The sequence below is a fragment of the Empidonax traillii genome, unplaced genomic scaffold (genome assembly GCF_003031625.1).
Source record: "Empidonax traillii isolate 1590-97213 ecotype Southwest subspecies unplaced genomic scaffold, ASM303162v1 scaffold819:size405531, whole genome shotgun sequence".
Lineage (NCBI taxonomy): Eukaryota > Metazoa > Chordata > Aves > Passeriformes > Tyrannidae > Empidonax > Empidonax traillii.
In genome coordinates this window covers 127902-147760 of record NW_020956012.1, presented here as the reverse complement: position 1 = coordinate 147760, position 19859 = coordinate 127902, and the positions used below count along the sequence as shown (strand labels likewise).

General features: G+C 48.9%; 1 protein-coding gene across 1 annotated transcript in view; it reads right to left on the bottom strand.

Moving 5' to 3' along the window:
- Positions 1–3470: 3470 nt before the first annotated feature.
- PAX7 (paired box 7) overlaps positions 3471–19859 on the bottom strand; it is a 120468-nt gene continuing 104079 nt past the window's right edge. The window contains exons 10-11 of the mRNA XM_027901904.1: positions 8388–8634; positions 3471–4696 (exon numbers count right to left, since the gene is read on the bottom strand). Coding sequence (XP_027757705.1) covers positions 4581–4696; positions 8388–8634 — 363 coding nt within the window. The 3' untranslated portion in view covers positions 3471–4580. The remainder of the gene's footprint in view (positions 4697–8387; positions 8635–19859) is intronic.

Genomic DNA, 19859 nt, shown 5'->3' with positions numbered 1-19859 from the left:
CTACTATTCTACTCCATATAGCTGAATAAATTATGGTGCGATTATATATTTACACACGCACGCCCGCAGGCACCCACACACCCACACTCACACACGGAGCAAATGGCTATGAGGCAAACACAGAAGCGACATCTCCGCAGTTACTAGGAATAAGGAATGCCCTATAGTGCTATGTAGATATTCCCCAGGTGGGTACATGGAGGTGTTAAGGGATGACGGGTTAGAAGCATTAAATACACAAAAAGTCTCTCGGAGCGACAGGAGCAGATCTGCTGAGTTGCTGGACACAGTGAGGTGATGTCCATGCTGTGGGGAGAGGTGAAGGCAGGGCTGTGGGGGCATCAGAGAAACCCACTGGGCGCTGTTCCTTCCCCCCAGGGGTGGCAGGGCTCGTGTGCAGGCAGGGGAGAGCTGTGGAGTCAGAGAATGTCCCCCGAGTGTGTCCCTTCAGGTCTCATCTGCAGGCAGGAACGAGCCGTGGAGCTGACACAGTGTCTCTGGAGGGTGAGCCTTTGCTCAGTGAGCTGGCTGGAGGAGGTGCAGAATGATTTTTGGGTTCCCAGGCACCCTTAGAGTCACCAGGAGTTGAGTATCTGCTCAGTCCCAGCTTGGTCGGTGTCAACTGGCCACGACCATGTGTTCCTCAGGGTCTGATTTGGGGTCTGATTTGACGGAGTCTCAGAATCACAGAATATTCTGCTTTGGAAGGGACCCCCAGGGGTCTCGAGTGCAGCTCTCCAGGGAACGCCTGCTGTCCAGCACTGCCACTGCTACTCTGCCATGCTCAGTTTTGTTTCACCTTCAAGGTACCTCCCTCTGTTCTGCTCCCCCTCCCGTCCCACCCCACCCCTGAGTTTGTCTCTTTTCAGCAGAACTGAGGTCGGCAATCCAAAAAACAAAACGAAACAAAACAAAAAAATACTTTGACTTTCATACATGAACGTACCTTAAAACAAAGAAACAAACAAAAAAAGAATCCGGAAATCAAACCCATCCCACCCCAAAGATTCTGGAATGTACTTTGAAAACACACAATAGGCAAATTTCTACAGTTCATCCCCCTCCCCTTTTTTTTCTTTTTTTTTCTTGTGTTTTTCGTTTTTTTTTCCCTTTTTTTTTTTTTTTTTTTTTTTTTTTTTTTTTTTTTTTTTTTTTTTTTTTTTTTTTTTTTTTTTTTTTTTTTTTTTTTTTTTTTTTTTTTTAAACTAGCACGGCACTCACTGTGTTTTTTAGTATAAAAAAAATGTCAACTTTCTATAAACATACAGCACATGACCAAATTTCCAACAAATGTACAAAGTGCGACCACAAGGGAAAGGTCAGAGAAGAGCTATTTGTGCTAAGCATGGGGCGTTCTCATATTCCTCTAAGAATCCTATTTACAGCAGTGCCCAGGTGGCCACGGACTTTCTGGTGAAGGTAACTGGCAAAGAGGTTTCTGCAGTGCTCCCTCTTTTCAATGGTTTGATTTCTGGGTCCTGCACTGGCTGCTGAGCTCAGGACTGTCCACTGGTGAGGGATCCTTGGGAGATGTGTGTGCACACACGGGAGGATGGGTGAGGTAACAGGGGAGGTAAGGGCAGGACAAGCAATTCTCATGACAAACTGGAACTCTCCTTCTGGTTCAGAAGGCAGCAAGGAATGCATTTGGTCAGGAATTTCAGTACAGGGGACAAGGAATCACAACTGGCTGGGGCAGTAATGGGGCAAGTGGTCACCAGCTACAAACCCCATGTTCCAGTGGCAAAGAGAATGTGGATTTGAAAGTGCTCCCAGGGAGGGAATCATCAGCATTTGGCCTCGTAAATGCTGTTAAATATAAGAAAATGGTGGGCTTTGTTGTTTTAGCAGTTGGCTCAGGATGAAGCTGACACAGGAGCAAGTTCAAGCAGGTGCTTCAGTCATTGATCCCTTCACTGGTGCCCATCATGGAGACACCCTTGATTCCCCACTTCATGTGTGGCTGGAAGTTACTGCTGGGAATGACCTCTAGGCCAGGACTGGAATTCAACAGGGATCAGCTCTAACATGTAAACACTATAAACCAGTGGGGTTTTTGTTGCTTCTCAAGATCTCAAACTGGAGCGAAGCAGAGAGAGTCCTTCAGGTAAGACAACCAGTCCAGGGTGTTTTGGCTCATCAGTCACCTTGAGGAAATCAGTCCCTTTGGCCTCACCTGTTCAAGCAGCTATAGGTGCCACACATTGCCCTGAGAAAGGATACGAGGAATGCAAGCGCTTCAAGAGCTTTGTGATCCAAGGAATGTTCTAGAGAGAAGCTTTGTGTGTGGTACAGCTGGACAAGCAGAAGCTGAACTGGGCTTTCTGGAGCATAAAGGACAGGAATCAGCCTCAGGATGCAGATGTCACCTCTCACAGGGCTCCTGCACAGACACACCCATGTGAGAGGCCAGGCTGGTGAACGAAAATGCTTTTGGGAATGTAGAGCTGGCTCTGTCAGAGCCATAAAGCAAAGCTGATGGAAGCCATATGTGGCTCCAAGAGGACGCTGGGCAACATCAGAAACCAAGCCCTGCTTTGGTCAGGACAGGTACTTCTCCATATGGCTCAAGAGAAGTGGCTTAGTGGTCCATGATAAATGATGCTGGAGTAAGGCAGGGGATAATTCCCCAGAAAAATGTTGTTTCAGCTGCAAAAACAAGAACAGGTTATTTGGGGAGAATGGAAGAAGCAGTAGCAGAAAAGAGAGCAAGTGGAAAGTGTCTCCTTTAATAACCTAGCCCAGACTCATCCCACCTTATGGTCCCTCTGTATCACCAGTGGACAAAAGCAGACATTCATTATCCTAGAAATATCAAATAGAAAGTGTATTATAAACTCTAACAGCCCATGGATGACATTAAACACTGCCTGCTGTCACTGGCCTTCACACACCAGCTCCTGGTGGCACAGATTCTGTGCATCTGAGTGTTTATCCCTGGGGCAGCTTCCCCTGCCCTCTCCACATCAAATGTCTTGAAGTGAATCCTCTCAACACAGGAAGATGAGGGGGAAAAAAATCTGTAATATTACATATCTGCTTAAGAATCATCAAGGATCATCCCCACATGCAAAAGGGAAACTATTTAAACTGTGCTTTTCTGAGCAGTGCAATGAGGTGACACAAAAGTGAGAGCACTTTTTTTCACTGCTGGAGAAAAGTGGGCTGATAAATCCAGAACAAGGTCTGGCTTAGGGAGAGAGAGAGAAAAGATCTACCACCAAAATGGAAAGCAGAGGGAAGGGACCAAGGGACTGAGCTGTACAGAAGAGCACACGGAATGCGAAGGGAGTGGGAAGAGCCAGGAGGATGGACGGGACAAACATTTCTCCCGGCAGCAAAAGGATGAGGAATGTCTTGGGAAGGTAAATCTTTTCCTGCACTACAGACAGGTGCAGTCTTGCATCTGAGAGCACCTTTCCTTCCAAGCTGCTGTTAGAAAGACTCTTCAGGTCCCTTTTACCCCACCCTCAGTGAGAGATGCAGCAAAGCACCTGCAGACCAAGCACCATTTCCTTTCAGGTGACCCCTGTAGAAGAGCCTAGCTTTGCACACTGAGCTCACCAACACCTCTGGTTCTGCCCTTACTTGTCTTTGCTCTCAGGGCCAACTTCTCCCCTGCTGAGAGAAGGAAGGGCCACCAACAGCCCTCACCCTTCTCAGCTGGATGAGCAACAGCTCCTGTGCCATTGGGTGTACCCTCTGTGCTATCACATCTCCTGCTGCTCCCTGGCGCTCGTGTCCTTTCAGTGACAATCAGGTCTAAATTGGTCCATAAAAGGAAAAGTAAATGTTGCTCGTGCCTGTGCCCATCATCTCCAGCCCTCATGCAGCAATTTACATTTTCCAAAGGTCCCAGGCTGGATGGATTTCCATCCTGCCCCTGCTTAGCAGCAATCTGGCCCTGCTTTGGGAGGCCACCAGTGAGAACAGAGGGTAGAGTGGGGTGGGGAAATTTGCTGTTACTTCAATATATGTTTCTCTGGGTTTGTTCATCTTTGTGGTTTGTTCTTTTTGTTTTTGAACAAGTTCTTATATTTGGTCCCTAGATCTTCTGTGGTCCTGATTTATATCACCCTTAATGATCAGCTTGGTTATTCCTTCCTATACATTCACCAAATTTACAGCAATGGAAAGAAGAAAAAGAAAAACCAAAATGGAACATTTCTCTGCTCTTTACAGAAAAAGAAAAAAAAAAAAAAAAGATTGATTTGGCTTTGACTATGCCAACTACCTAGATCAATGGAAAGTCCTTAAGTGTGGGCAAAATGCCATGGCCAGGTAGTTTAGTAGAGGGAGGGCATGAACTCGGGATTAATAAATGCACCCAACCCGCTGTCTCTGGCCACAGGAGGAGTCAGGTCACAGAGGCCACAGGTGCCTCTGGAGTGCTCTGGAGGGGCTGGATACTTGGAGAGCCCTCCCACTCTTTCCCGTCTCCTTTGCAGCTCAAGTTGGTGGAGGTGGAAGGGAATTGGGAAGGAGGAGGGTCTGGGTAGGGGCAGATCCCTGGAAGGCTGGTGGTGTTTTCTCCAGTGGTTCCAAGTTGCTGGAGCAGGTTGTTGGCACAGTTGGACTCTTCAGTAAGCTTGGCCTGTCTCTACTGGTAGGAGACCCAGGACAGCGGAATGTTCTCCCAGCTTCATCCTGCGCTGTGTCGACAGACTCACGTTCTTGGCCAAGTAATCAACAGCAGCTGCAGGGGAGGGAAAAAGAGGAAGGGTGAGAAAACAGCCCCAAATCAGCATTTAGTGGCCATGATTTCCAGCACCAAAGGGTGTGTGACCAACAGGCTCTCACAAAGAGGGCCCCAGCACAGTGGCTGTCACAGACACGAGGGGGCTGTTGCTCTCCTGGCAGAGTTCAGACAGAGGGTGGTCCTGCCACAAACAGGACAGAGCCTGAGAGGGCTCAGCACACTGAACAGGCTCTGTGCTGCTGTGGGCCCTCAAATCTCTCCATGCAGCCACTGAAAAGAGCTAAAGTTCTACCTCTGCCACGGAAATGCTGTTTCCAAGGGAGCTGCCTGAAGATGAGCCTGAGCAGAAGGCTTGGAATAAACCTTCCAGGCTCAGCTCCCTGTGGACAAAGCCAGTTCCTACTCCCAGAGTGGAAATGATTCCAGAGGTTTCAGTGGAAGCTCACCAAGCCTGGACAGGGCTTGGACCTGACTCATCCTCTGGGTGCTGACTCAGCTCTGGGAGCTCTGCTGCCTGCCTTGCTCCTCAGGGAAACTGTCGCCATCTGGGTGAGGAACAGCCCCAATTCCTGAGGAGATGGCACATCCCGGCTCGCCCGGCTGCCCCATGGTCTGAGGGGGAAGAGGACCGGGGCAGGATGGTGACATTGCTCATTAGCTGAGCTTCAGTCAAAGTCTTTCCCTCTCTCTGGCTTTAATGTCTCAAATTAGATTAATAAGGAGCTGGCAGGAGATGTACAATCGGTGCCAATGAGTAAACAAATTTCAGCCATCAACGTCTTGTCATCCTCCTGCCCCAGAGGAGGTCCCTTCCACACACAAATTCTTATTAGACTTGTCATATCTATTAGGATTCCTTTCACGCTTCTGCGTTCCATCACCAGCATCATTAACACAGCTCCGGCCTTTGGGAATGGCCAGGACCACATTAATCTGGCATCCCTGCTCCTCGCAGCCTGGGGGAGTGCCAGGGGGAAGGGAGTGGGCTTGGCATGGGATGAGCTACCCAGGGCTCACAGGAGGCAGCACAGAGTCCAAAAGCAGCAGTTGGGCCAGTGTAGCTGGACTGGTGCTCCTGGGACACCAGGCCCTGGAATGTTGAGTTGTGGTGCCTCTACTACAAGGGGGGTGTCCAAAGATTAGACCCCTTGTTCTGGCTCTCATCCAGACCTGATCAGCCTGGTCCTCTGATGTTTCAGGAAAGCCCATCAAATGATGTCCTTGAGAGGCTGCAGGTGAAGAGGAATTTCACTCCTCACACACGGGGTGTGACTGTTCCTGTTGTCACCTGTGCTCTGGGAGAACTCATGGGGAGCTTGGGAAAGGACAGAGGTGAGGGCTCAGAGCTGGTCATCCTGCCCTGAGCAGGATTGAGCCAAATCTGAGGATCATGGAACCATTAAGGCTGGAAAAGCCCTCTGAGATCATTGAGTCCAACCAATAACCCAGCACTGCTGTGTTCACCACTAAACTGTGTCCCCAAATGCCACACCTACACATCTTTTAAATCCCTTCAGGAACAGCGACTCCACCACTGCTCTGGACAGCCTGTGCCAGTGCCTGACAACCCTTGCCATGAAGAAATTTTCCCTGGTATCCACCCTAAACCTCCCTGGGTGCTATTTTAGGCTGGGGGGTTTCTGTGCTATCGCTTGTTACCTGGGAGAAGAGACTTAATCCCACCTGGCTCCACTCTCCTGTTAGGGAGAAACTGCAAATTTGATGCCAATCCTATCCTAAAAAAAAATATTAAACTCCAAATATTGCTTTCTGTGGGTAGTGCCCGTGGGAAGAGTTCGAAGGCACCAGGATATCCCACGCCAGAAGTCAAGGATCCAGTTTGTTGGTTCAGTGGGGCAGAAGCCAAAATAAACCTAGAAATTTACTGAAAGTCCTTTGGGTGTTTATTTGCTTTTATGAAAGAGAAAGTGTGTCTGGGCTTGTGTTTATAAAACAGAGAACAAGGAGGAGAGAACTGAGGAAAGAGAGGCCAGGTCTGAAGCCTATCAAAGCCACAGAGCTCTTAATTCCAAGCCCTGGTTTTGTCCCTTGTTAGACAGAGCCTGCCCCCACCATAACAACCCCCCATTTTTATTATATCACTGTTCACTCAAAAGAGATTTGATACTTTTTTTGCTGCATCAGAGAATGGAAAAAACACATGATCTGAACTGAACACAAACAAATGATCTTGTGAAGGTCACTTCACATCGGTGGGCATTTAAACAGCGTTTGAAAAGAAGAGAGGAATTAAAAAAGAGGAGGAATTAGAAGTCTCATATATTAGCATGCTGCTAAATACAACATGCACTGAGAAAGACAGGAAAAATGTTGTTGTATCAAGGTCAACTTCATGTAAGTGATTGCTCTAACAGGACTAATTACCAATGAAAACTGTTTCCTTGCAGAGATTATTATAAACAGAGTGACAGAAATCAGGAAAAAGGGGCAAATTAAACACAAATAGAGCTGTGTGAGGAGATTTTCATCAGCATAAGGAGAGGCCCAAGTGAAAATTCCTGCAGCAAACCAAGACAAATCCTTCTTTCTCTTTTCTCCTCCTCTGCTAGTCTCTCTCTCCCAGAAAACATAGCTCGTCCTCCTTATTTTATTTTTTACACACATGGGTGTGACTAACGTCTTGCCCAAGGGAATCTTTATTGGAAATACATGGTATTGGAATTTGTTTAAGATTTTTATCAATAGCACGTGTGTCCAGCCTCACATCCAGAAGCGAGGGGAAGGTCAAGGGGTCACAGATCAAACTCCTGAAAAACAAAAAAAGGAGGGGTGTGGGGAAGCTGCTATTGATCCCGTCTGCCGCCACAGCCGGTTCTCATTTAGCTGGAGAAGTTAAAGACATTAAAGGGCTGTGACGGAGAGGGGAATAAAAAGCCACAGCCAAATGGAAGGAAAGGTCACTGAGGACAAGCTCTGGGCAAGCAGGAGCACTCCCGGAGGAAGAGGATGCACCTTTAACCCCCCCTGGATCACTGTCTCACACCACCACTCTCATTATTAGTTTAACACCGGCAGGTGAGCCCTTTGCCAGGCTGGCCGTGGTTTTTGTGACCCGGCCGTTCTGCAGCAGAATCAGACCCTCCCAGGGTCCCTCTGCCTTTCAGCTCTGAGGTTTGGGTTCAGGATTACAATTCCAGTCTCACTCCAGCTCTCCCAGAATCCTAGCCCAGCTGACAGGCACTGGATTAACGTGTTTTGTAGCAAAACCTCTGAGCGTGGTCCCAGCCCTTGCCTTGGGGAGGGCAGGGGAGGAAGAGACACACAGCGTTCGGCATCACCAAGGGAGGGCATCAAAATCCTGGATTTCCTTTGGCTGAGCAGGCTGAACATGTTGTAGAGCTTTTGGAGAAGAGAGAATTGAAGATGGAGAAGGAGAGGTGGCAGGAAGTCACCCTTTAGTAATAGAAATGTTTTACCTAAAATATTTCAGTTGGGACTTTTAAATTGGGCTGCAAAGGTGTTGGGGAGGCTGTGTGGAGCAATCTCCACCCAAGTCTGGTGAATAAACTCCCTTTTTCTCTCTAGATGGACAGATTTCCATGGGAATCCCTTCCAATATATGGTATTTGAATATATAAGATGGAATGGTATATCCATACCCTCTCGTATTCCCTCCCTCTGCTCTCCTGTTCCCCATGCAGAGGGGAACTTTGTCCAGAGCACTTACTTTGTCCGTACTGTCCGTACTGGTATCCAGCCACTGGGTCCACACTGTAACTGGTGGTGCTGTAGGTGGGAGGGCAGTAGGACTGGGAAGTTGGGAGGCTGTCCACGGACTTGATGGAGTCACTCCGCTGGCTGCAGCTGGCAGAGATGGAGTTGGTGGTGTCCAGGCCACCGTGAAGGGGAGAGATGGAGAAGTCAGCCTGGGGCTGGGGAGGGACCCCGCTGGGATTGCTCAGGATGCTCATCACCTGCAGAAACACAGGAGACCACACATCATGGCTGGAGGAGAAAGGGAGGGTGCAGCTGCCTTCATGCAAACCAGGGAGAAAAAACCTACATGTAATGGTGTTCTACAAAATACTGTATCAAAATAGGTTTGGCCAGGCTGGAGAATGAAGGTCTGCTCCCACCAAATAACACCAGACAGACTCCACAGCTGGCTTGTCTGTGCCTAACATTTTATTTGAAAGCCCTTGACAGGGAAAATGGAGAAGTTCCTTCACAGCACACAATCTCTGGGCTTTTTTTTTTTTTTTGCTGCCCTGCCACAGCATTTGCTGTGCAAGGAACACTGGAGAATGGAATAAACTTGGGCCAAACCTGCTCAACACAGACTGCCAGGAACCGGCACCCCTCCCTCCCTATGCACAGAAGAGGAGACACAAAACAGGGAACAAAAGTCCATATTTTCCGAAAGGGACAGTGCAGACAGCCCCTTTCTTGGGAAGCTGGAGCAGGGATTACTTTGCCAAGATCCCTAAACAAACTAGATGCAAACCCTTTCTGGATTTGATGCAGATTCAGCTTTAGGGACTAAAATGTCAAAGTTCTCTTTACCCCCAAATGTTAAAGGATAACAGGTCCTGTCCAGCTCGTTTCAGTGCAGTGCTTGGTTTGAAAAGGTAATTAAATTTGCACACAACCAATCTTCCTGCTTTGAGACCCGAAACAGATGAAATTTTTTTTTTTCCCCTCTTTTGCAGCAAAAATGCCAGATTTGTTCCTGCGGGCGAGCTCGGGGTAAGGCTCTGCCTCTGCCCTTCGCGCGGGGCCCTGATCCCGCCAGGCCTTTAATGCAATTGCCTGCTGCAATCAGTAGAATTGCCCCGCGGCTGCCAAGTTAGGAGTGTAAAGAGTTTGCCGAAGGACGGGAACTGCCGATGCCTCTCGGTTGATGCCGCGGCCGCCGCGGGCTGGGGGAGGGCGGGGGGAGAGGGGACGGTCACCTCGGGGGGCCCGGCCGGCCCTCAGATGCCGAGCGGCTCCAAATCTCCGAATTTAGCATAACCTTATTGACATCAATTAAAGTGGCAAATTGGAAATATTTGGAGCCTGGCAAGTGGTAAAATGAGCCCTTTATCCCCCACCAGCGGCCTGGTGAGCTATTGTGCAGGGGCTACATTCTCTGGAAGGACACAAGAGGGGTTGTATAGAGAGAGCGGAGTCTCCCCTTCCTGCTCACCCCGACACCTTCCCCATCCCTCCTCCCTCACCTTCCTGCCGGAGTGAGGTCTTATGCTGAATGATCAGCTCCACACGGGCTTTCTAAAGCTTCTCCTCCCCCCGGAAGGACTCAGGAGTCCTGCAAAGATGCTTTCCCTTGATGTAAACTCAGGCTCCGCCGGCCTGAGATTCTTTCCAGGCATTTGTCTGAGAGGGGAATTCGGGAGCAGGGGTGGCTGGAACCCCACGGAGGAGGAGGCAGTGGGAGGGGGTTAATTAAAAAGCCTGGAAAATCAATCTAACCCCGACCACGGGGTTTGTCTGCAGTTGGAACGGAGACACAGGAATGAGCTTTGCACAAGAACAAGGTAAGTAAAAGCAGCACAGTGGCAGCAGCACAGAGCCCAGACAGGGTTCATTTACCCTCTCCTCCTCCTGGGCTCTCAGCCTGCGCTGAGCTTAGAGTTAGCTGCTGGTCTCCAAAAGTTAAAACTGGCTTAGCTGTCTCTACACCATGGGGTTAGACAGAGCCTAAATTACCTCCAGCTCTCCAGCCCCTCCAGGCACAGCTAATCACAGTGATTAAGCCTCGAGGTATCTGGATGAAGATGTTCAGCTCTGCCAAACTGTGCCCGTGGAACTCCCTGCCCCACGACAGCCCAGAGACCGGAGGATGAAGAAAGGAAATTGCCTTTAAATATGCAAGACAGTGGATTAATCCACGAATAGGGCTGTCATGCTTTCCTGGGTGGATGTAACATAAACCCCTCTGCCTCAGGGCTTATGCAGTGGGGAAATCCTGGAAGTGCAGCCTGGAGGGAGGTTTTCCAGCTGCAAAGTTATTTGTAGCCTTCCACTAAAGCCGGGTCATGAACTTTGATCCGGCTCAGCTCCAGATCCCCCGATCCCAGCGGCTGCAGGCAGAGCCCAGAGCTTTGGCATCACCTGGGCTGGGGGTGTCACAGCTCTGCCCCCACGGGGATCCAGGACACTCACACACACAGCAGCCACCAGACACGATTGGGTTTCATTCACAAGCAGAATCCAATGTTAAAAACAATAAACATGCACAAAAACACAGATGTATGAATTATGAGTTATTTTTTTTTGAAAGCTCCAGCTCAGGCAGCACAAAGCCAGGCTGTTTTTCCTTTCCATTCCTGAGCTGTCCAGGTCTGGAAGTGCTGCTTGGCTGTGGATGTGCTGCCTGCCCTGCCAAGCCCTGCAGGTGCAGAAAAGATTTCCTGCACTGTACAATGAAGGGCAACTGGAATCACTCAGAGAGCAGAGGGTTTCTAGTCCTCTCCCTCCTGGCCATCTCCCCAAAAGAGTCAGTCAGCTGCTTCATATTACTCTGAGAAAATAAAAGGCTCTTGGAGCAAGCAGAAGTCACATTAACACTTCCTTCTAAAAGGAAAGGGGGATGTAAAGCAATGCTGGTAAATGAAACCCAGATTCACACTCTCCAGATTCAGGGACCGGAGAAGACACTTGCACAAATCCTGCTAAAAAAGTAATTGGCTTTAATCAGTGGGAATCAGGACTGATTTCTAATCCCAGCTCTGCTACTGACTCACAAGGGCTTGTGCAAGTCACTCCAGCTCGGACTCAACTCAACTAACCTTAGTCATGTGAAGTTCTAGTCTCTGCTAATCCTCCAGAATCCCTCTACAGAGAGACTGACACTTCTGAAGGACAATTCATCCCATCCCAAGTCCTCCTGCTGCAAAAGACAGGCTGAATTTCCCTCTGGAAATGAGGGCTGAAACATAAGGGCACGAGTATTTCCTCACAGTGATTCCAGGGTGGATACAAGGCTGGGGATGCACATCCCTGTAGATGCTCCCGTGGATGTGGTTGACTGAGAGCTGCAGGAGAACCTGACAGAGGCTCTGGGGCTCAGCTGAGCCAAGAGCCCCAAAAATTTTAGATTCCTCTTCAACACTGACCATGGGAAGGATTTGCCTTTTCCAGGCACTCTGAGAGCGATCTGGGGCTGAGCTCCCCCAAGACTCTGTTTGCTCAGGTTTATCAGAGAGTGGCATCTGCTCTTGGCCACCCCAGGACATGAAGGTGCCAGGAATAACAAGAGTGAACCAGAGATTTCTATTCCCTCTCCACCACTGGCCACCCAGCACAGATAACCCTGCATGAGCCCTCCAGCCCTGGCAGGCCTATGTTATCTGGATTCTTGTTTCAGCTGAATAAACTCATTTTCCAGGCAACTTCTGAACTTAGGAAAGTCTGAGGCATCTGGAGAAATCTCTTCCTCAAGAATGCAAAGTCCTTTTACTTTTTCTTTTTGACCTTGCTTTCTTATAATTTATTACTTCTTGGTGCATTATCATCACTAACTAAAAATCAATACCCTCTTCACATCTGTAAGGTTTTATCTGGAGGGAAATCTGCTACCTGTCCATCACTGTGATTGACAGCCTTCCCTTTCCCCTCCCTCTCATCAGTTGTCTCGCCCTTTCCCCATCGCCTTTCCCTTTGCTGTTGTCCCAAATCAGCTCCAGGCGTGACGTGGGCTCACACTTTGGGCTGAGTCAGTAACAGCCACAGCTCCAGGAGCCCTCAGCCTCATCTCTACCCTTTCCACAGGTCATTTGTCATGTGAAGAGTGGGTTGGGGTCCCGATGTGTTGGGGAGACCAATGTTAATGCACAAAGACCCTCCTGGATGAAAGAACCAGCTCCCCTCTCACCTCCTGCTGCTGCCTCCCTCCCCACCCTCATCTCTGCAGCTCCCCCCCGTTCCCCCCCGGGACGTTTCATCACTCTCTCCCATACTTTAAAAGAAGGGGAGTTAAAAAAATGTAATTAATTCCCTCCATTTCTGAGCTGGCCCTCAGGGCCTCCGGCCGTGGAAACTGTAGCGGGGGAAATGTGCACCCTTTATGATAAACGAAGGCGGCTTTGGAAAGGGAAGTGCAATTAGGACCTTCAATCTGTGCAATCAGGCTTCAGATTTTAGGTTGGGGGGGATGGTTGGGTGTGTTGGGGGGGCAGGAGGGGCAGACAAGTGATGGGGAGTGATAACACAGAGATAGAGAAGGGTTTGAGAGCACGGGGAGGGAGCACAGAAGTTTCATGGTCAAACCTTGCCCCAGCAGACCTCTCTGGGACGTCCTCAGAGTCCCTAAATCTTCTTCCCTGCCTTATCAGCTTGCTAGGACACCCAGCTGATGGAGACATCAGGTGCTGGACCTGACAGGGTTCATATGCACCCCCTGTGATCCCACACTGCCCCATGACCAGGAGATGTCGTGAGGAGATCCAACTCCAGCAAACAAAACCGTGGGGAGGGAGGATGTGACTGCAAACAGCAGTTCCCAGAGTGACCCCTGATTCTGTGGAGTCTCCATTTCTGGACACTCGATTTGACACAGTGCAGAGCATCCAAAATCAGAGGCTGCCTCAGAAAATGCTGTGTTTAGAAACTGCTGAGCCTGAATAAAAGGAGGACGGAAAGATCCGCAACTGCCTGAAGGGCGTTAAATCCACAGGAGCTGCTGGGTGCTCCCAAAGGATTTCAGGCTGGACACCAGGCAGGAAACCACAAGGGAAAACCAAAGGAAGGGTGTCCTGGCAGTGGGTAGTATTCCTGAGGCTGTGGTACTGCTTTCCTAGGAATGGGCAGAAATCCTCCCTCTTTGGGAGAGGCTGGAAATGAGGTCAGTTGAATGAGCTGATGTTACAACGGGCCAAAAGCACTGGGCAATTCTGTGTTGTGAGGAGTGTCTGGAGGCTGAAATCTCTCTTTGTTTCACCTTCTGTGGTGTTACAACTTACACCACTTCCTAGGGGATGGAAAGTCTGCCAGGGGCCTGATGGCTGTGACGGGACACACGCTGGATCTCAGGGATTTACCCACAACATGGACTGAGGTAATGATCCCCTCTGGGTTCCTCCACGAGGGCTTGGTCTCTGCCATCGGTGGCTGATTCAGCCTTTATTGTGGGTCAGTTGTTCCCTGTCCTTCAAGACTGGCTTTAGCTACTTGGTGGGGACCCAGCTTCATCTTTCCCATCTTCCTTTTGCAGCCTGTTCACCTAATCTTCTCCCCCTCCCTTGCAGAAGGCAACCCTTCCCCCTATTAATGCTTTTTGATCTTTGTGGATTCATTTTCACTTGGTGGGAAGAGGAAGAGTCGATTATTCTATACATACATTAAATGGAAACAAAATGAAGAGGTGACTGTAGGACGACTGAAAGCCAAAGAAAGAGTTAGGAAGAGATAGGTGCAGTTTCCCCAAAGATCTTCACTTGAAAGGAGGATAAATATATGCAAATATGCCCCTAGGTAGGACTAAAATGACTTATGTAGCAATCACTAACACTGCGCTCACAAAGCCAAGCAATTAATTTTGAATATTTTCTAAACCACTAGACCCAGCTGAGTTGTATCCCAGTATTCCAAACCAAACCAGTAAGTGCACCCATCGAATTTACTGTTGCAATCAGGCCAAGGATCCAGACAGTGCTGCACACTTCCTGCACCTAGAAAATGCCTGATGTGGGCAATTGCAGTCCCATCCATCTGGTATCACTTCCAACTAAATTTTGGAGCAAACTGGCACTTCATGGCGTGGTTTAGTGGTGTTTGGTCAAAGGCTGGACTTGATGACCTTGGAGATCTTTTCCAGCCCTAATGATTCTATGACCTCAACCTCCTTTCAGGACACCATCACTGTCTCCAAGCACAGCCCTGGTTCACACTGCCATAAACGAGGATGGGACTTCACTCTCTACTTTGTTTTTGTGGGGATTAAAGTTTAAGGAACTTGATGCTCCACTGTCTCATCTGCCCAGGTCTTTCTAATCCATCCATCAGCATGTGCTAAAGGGAGCAGTGGAGCTCACACAATCTCACAAGTCCTTCCCGCCACAGAAGGACTCCAGGGCTGGTGTGGCTGCTGCTCTGCAGAGGAAATGTCTCTGTGTCCTACGTTAACCTCCCACACCCCCTTGGAAAGTGTGTGGTGGCCACACAAAGCGTGGAAACCTGGGAACAGAGCACAATGTTCCCGAATCCTCTCATTCCCCACACTCCCCTGGGACAGATCAAACCAGGACCCTTCAAAGCGGTCACAAACAGTTGCGGTTTGGCAGCGAACAATAAACCCAGAAACATCATCAACGCCTTCCAGTGACTTCAAACATCTGCAGGAGGTTCCAGTGCCGCAGGGGAGGGGTCTGGGACACAGCAGGTGAAATGGAGATGAGCACTTGTGTCCTAAAATGACCCTGTTTCACTTGATGGATGAGAAGCTGGCACACACTGATGATGGAGAGGGCTTGGGGAGATGCTGGGAGTGGGATGGAGCTGGGGATGCGATGGAGAGCTGCAGCAAAGCGGAGCAACGTGGGCTGCATGAGGGGGGGATTGGGGAGAAAAGGCGATGGGAAGTTATTACCTGATTGTTCAGGGCTATGGTGAGGTTCCACCTGGAGCACTGCATCTTGTTTTGGGCACCCTGCTTCTGTAGAGATGTACAAATTATAGAGAAGGTCTACAGAAAACTTTCTAAGCTGTACAAAAGAATGGGAAGGTCTTAACTAGGGGGGTGAGAGAAAGGGCTTAAGTGTGGATGGTGTGGGAAAGAGGAGTGGGTTCTTCTCACAGTGGAAATGCCACGGGGGAACCAGGAGCTCCACGGGGCCATACATCCAATAAGGGCTCTGAGAAATCCTGTGGGAGAAGTGGAATTTGGAGGGGAAGGGTGGAGGAGTCACTGTGAATGGGAATTACATTAAAAGCTGCTTGATCTAGAAATAGGAGCCACTATCCCTGGCATTAGGGCACCAAACTCTGCTGTCCCTGAGATAAAAGCAGGTGGAAAAGGCTTTAGTAGGCTGGATAACCAGAAAGGAAATCAAAAGACATGCTGCGCCAGTGTGGGGTGGTCGAGGTAAGGGGGGTCCCAGTTCTACAGGCATCGATTTCACCAACAAGGAAAATTAGAAGATATGGGCTCCTCCCTCCCAGAAACAGCAGAAACTCAAGCAAAAAGGCAAATGAGCACCTTGACATCTCAAAACTATCATGCCTTGCTGAACAACTCCCTCCTGAAAATGGCCCCTTTGTGCTTTACTAACCATCAGTACCATTAATTGTCTGGTGTTACCTAGGCACGAAGTGTTTTACCTGATTAAATTGGAACTGCTAAGATATTTTATATGAAATAACCAAAAGAAGGCCAATGTTTCCTATATGTTCTGGTCAGCAAATTGAGCCACTCCATCCCCCCGATTTCTGTGCAGCAAAGTCACCACGGGCAAACTCCACCCTGATGCTGCTCCCTTCCTTAACATCTTTAATCCTACATTTCTCTGTGAAGGCTGGGTGAATATACTGGAAAGGAAAGTCTCCATGGGAAAGTCTCTCTTCTGAAATATGGAGCATCTTTGATACTTTACAGACACTTATCAACTGCAGGAACATGGATCTTGTTTGTGCAGCTCTGGAACTCACAAAGTCACCTGGGGTGAGAAAGCAGGAAGGCACAACCACGGGAAACTGGAATGCCTAACGTTTCCAGTCCCTAAGCATCTTCAAAATCAACAGAAGGACTCAGGTGAGATTTGGGTCTGGAAATGGGCTGGGCTTGTGTCTTTTCTGCTGCCTTCTTGGGTAAGCTCAGACCTGCTGATGGCAGACAGGGATGAAAAGCTTTTGGGGCTTGGAGGGAGATACAAAATAGCAATAAATTAACAAACACATCCCAAGGTTTCCTGATAAATCAGCCCTAAATCTATGGCTGGGATGTGAGGAAAGGCAGGGAAAGGAGATCACGCAGCACAACCAGGTCCCAGCAAATTAAAACTGCTATAGAGACTCCTTTCATTCCTCTCTTCAGCAGCCCCAGAGCAGCAGAGACTAACAAAGCCAAGCCAAAATTCACAGAAAGGTCTCCTCTTCCCCTCCTCCCTTTCCACTTCTGTGCCTCATTTTGTTCCGATTCCCCCCGTTTCTCAGCTAAGCTGCTGTGTGCTCGCTATCACAGCCCCCCGCGGACACTGGTAATGGAGTGCTGGTGCTGACTTACTGCTCTTAAACAAGATTTCCTGCGATCCTTTGAGTCCTCTCCGTGCCCCCCCTCGCCTGCTTTTCTCTCTCTTTTTGGAGAGTGGAGGGGAGCCTCTATAAATGTGAAAGGAGCTGCACTACAAAGAATCCCCCGAGTGGCACATCCCAGCCCCGGGCGAAGCTGCTCCGTGCGCTGATAGTCCCGGATCTGCTCTCGGACTCCTCTTTCTCTTCCCCTCCCTCCTCCTCTGATCAATCAAGGGCTGTAATCAGTTAAGGTGCAGCTTAACTGCAGTGTAAGATACACCAGTTAAGCAAAGCCAATGCCTGCAGGGTTCCCAGCGTAAATACGGAGAGGTCATGGGGAGATGAAATAACCCTGATAAGTTCGGCAAGCGCAGGGCTGGCCGAGCTCGCACCTCACACTTAATAACTCGAGCTGGCAAAAGAATGGAAGAAAGGGAAAATCACAAGTGCTTCCCGTTGCCAGCTCCTTGTTTCCTTGCTCTCCCAGTTCCCTGCATTTTTTAAGGGGAGGGTTTCTCTTTCCAGCGCACCCCAAAGAAAGAACAAGCCGGATCCTGATCCTGTCTGGCAGCGCCTTGAGTCAGTTTGGATCTTCTGAAGATGAATTTTTAAAGTCAGGACCTCTTTTCCCCTCGCCCACAGGAGAATCACAGCTCCTGGATCCAGGGAAATGCCTTTTCCAGCCCTGCACAGTGCCATGTGTTCTCCCCTCTGCCTCCTCTCCGCTGCTAGGGAGCACTGTCGTGTTTTCATAGACAGGCTGCTGTTTGCTTTCGCCAAGCATGAACCTCCAAACCCTCACAGAAGCAGAAATCAGGGGCAGTGGAGCTGCATCCACCAGGCAGCAGAACCCACCGGTGTGGAGGCATCAGTGCAAACAAATAATAGAAATAGAACAGAGGAAAGTGGGGATCCTTGCTGGAAACACTGGCTTTCCCAGAGTTATTCATCAGATATTCTTACAGTTCAGCCATTTCAACCCAACCACCTCTTTCACTGTGCTGCTCCAAGGTGTTTCCCTTCTATCCAGGAATGTCCATTCTCAGAGATGGTCCAGGGAAAAACAAGCTCTTTGGGTTCATTATTTGTAATCACCTTTACACTGTTCCTGCTGGGCTGGATCCAAACAGTCTATAATTCCATAATGGGCTTCTCCAAGAGGAGGCTGGGGACGCTTAGACTGTGGAGGGGACTTTCTGTGCAGGACGTGCTGCTGTCTGCTTTCATTTCTGAAATCCCAGAGCTCCTTTCTGCCCCTCAGATGGGAAAAATCCAGCAGGATTCCCTCCCCGTCAAATCCACCCACAAATTCTACCTGGTCCTAATCCCACACCCATAACCCTGAACACAACCCAAGGTTTGGATCCAAACACCACTGTGTTGGCTCCTGTCTAATTGGGCATTGCCCCACCAGGAGTTACAGATAGGGGAAAAAAAACATACAGGATTTATTAAAAACGATGCAGGCACACAAAGAGCAGAACAAAATCTTTAACCAGAAGTGATAAGAAAGCCCTAAAGGATTGGAGTTTAGATCACTATCCCTCTTCGAGTCCTCCAGCTCTTTAAAAGCTATTTGGACTGGAGTTTTCCTGTGGTGTTATAGGTGCTTACTTAAGCAGGGGATGAGATTAATTCTTCCCTGGGTGTTTTGGCTCTCCTGTACCTGGGGTCTGCTAGGTTTGCAATGATTATTTGTGTAGTCATCACAAACGGGGGAAACCTTTGAACAATAAAGTATAAAAGCAGAAGCTCCTGGGCTATCACGTCATTAACTGCACTTCTTTTTGTTTGTCTGGCACTGTTTGATTTTGGCCATGTGTGCAGCTACTCCAAAATAAAAGATCTTTTAGAATTACAATATGAAGTGACTTTGAGCATCAGAATAGCAAAATGGCTATTTTAAAACCTTGCTTTTCTCCTGAACATCACTGACTGCCTTGAACTAACTGATTTTTACGAAGAAAAAGATACTCTGATGAAAGGTAACTGTCTGCTGGCAAAGCTGTGTCTGTGCCAAAGGGAAGGGTCTTGCCTTATTAAAATTAAACCCTTTCCAAAGGAAAAGGGCAATGCATTTCCTAAGTGGGTATGTGATAGAGCACATCCTTTGCTCTCCTGTACAAACGCGAGCGAAGAACTTTATTCATTAACCCCTCAACTCCCGACTGAGCTACGAGCTCTACTTTACCAAAATATCTTAGCCTCCAAAAAACGGCAAATCCTCCAACTTGCCGAGTCGTGCCCCTCGCTGCAATGCCAAGGGCGAGAGCGAAGGTACCACCCCCTTCTATTACTGGAGCAGAGTTTTTAAGGCATCTCCTGCACACAGAAGTTTAAAAGCACACAAACCACTGCTGATCCAGAGATAAATGGTGGAAAAGGGATTAGAGCTACTTAGCGGAGGAGAGGGAAGACTCAGGAAGGGCTGATTATTTTAAAGATATGACTATTTAAAGATAATGATTGCATAAATTTAATTAATGCATTTTCATGCTGCAAATGGCCGTTTTGTAATTAATGTATCTGGCCTCGCTAAGCATGGGAGATCACATCTCCCAGCCCCCCCTCCATCCTCAATTCCCCCCCTCTGCCTCCCGTTTAATGAAAGACAGAAAGCAGATGACAGAAACAATTTGTCAGCCCGTACGGGTGTCAGATGCCTAATTGGTTGCGCTGAGTTAGTGGAAAGTGAAGGGGGAGAGGGTCGAGGCTGGGGGGGCTCTTCCCTCTTTATCCCAGGCTTCAGGGTGGGTGTCTGCACCGGGGAGGGGGGAGCGAAAGTGTTTCTCGTTAATTGATGGAGATTAGGACACAGATTGGCGGTGGCAGGGACTGGGCAGTGACAAGAAGGGGACGGGAGAGGCTGGTTAAAGCCCTGCAAACAAGCTGCCATATCTCACAACGCGTTAAGTCCCGGCAGCGATGACACACCGCTGGTTATCTCCCGGCTCCTGCTCCGCTGCATCCC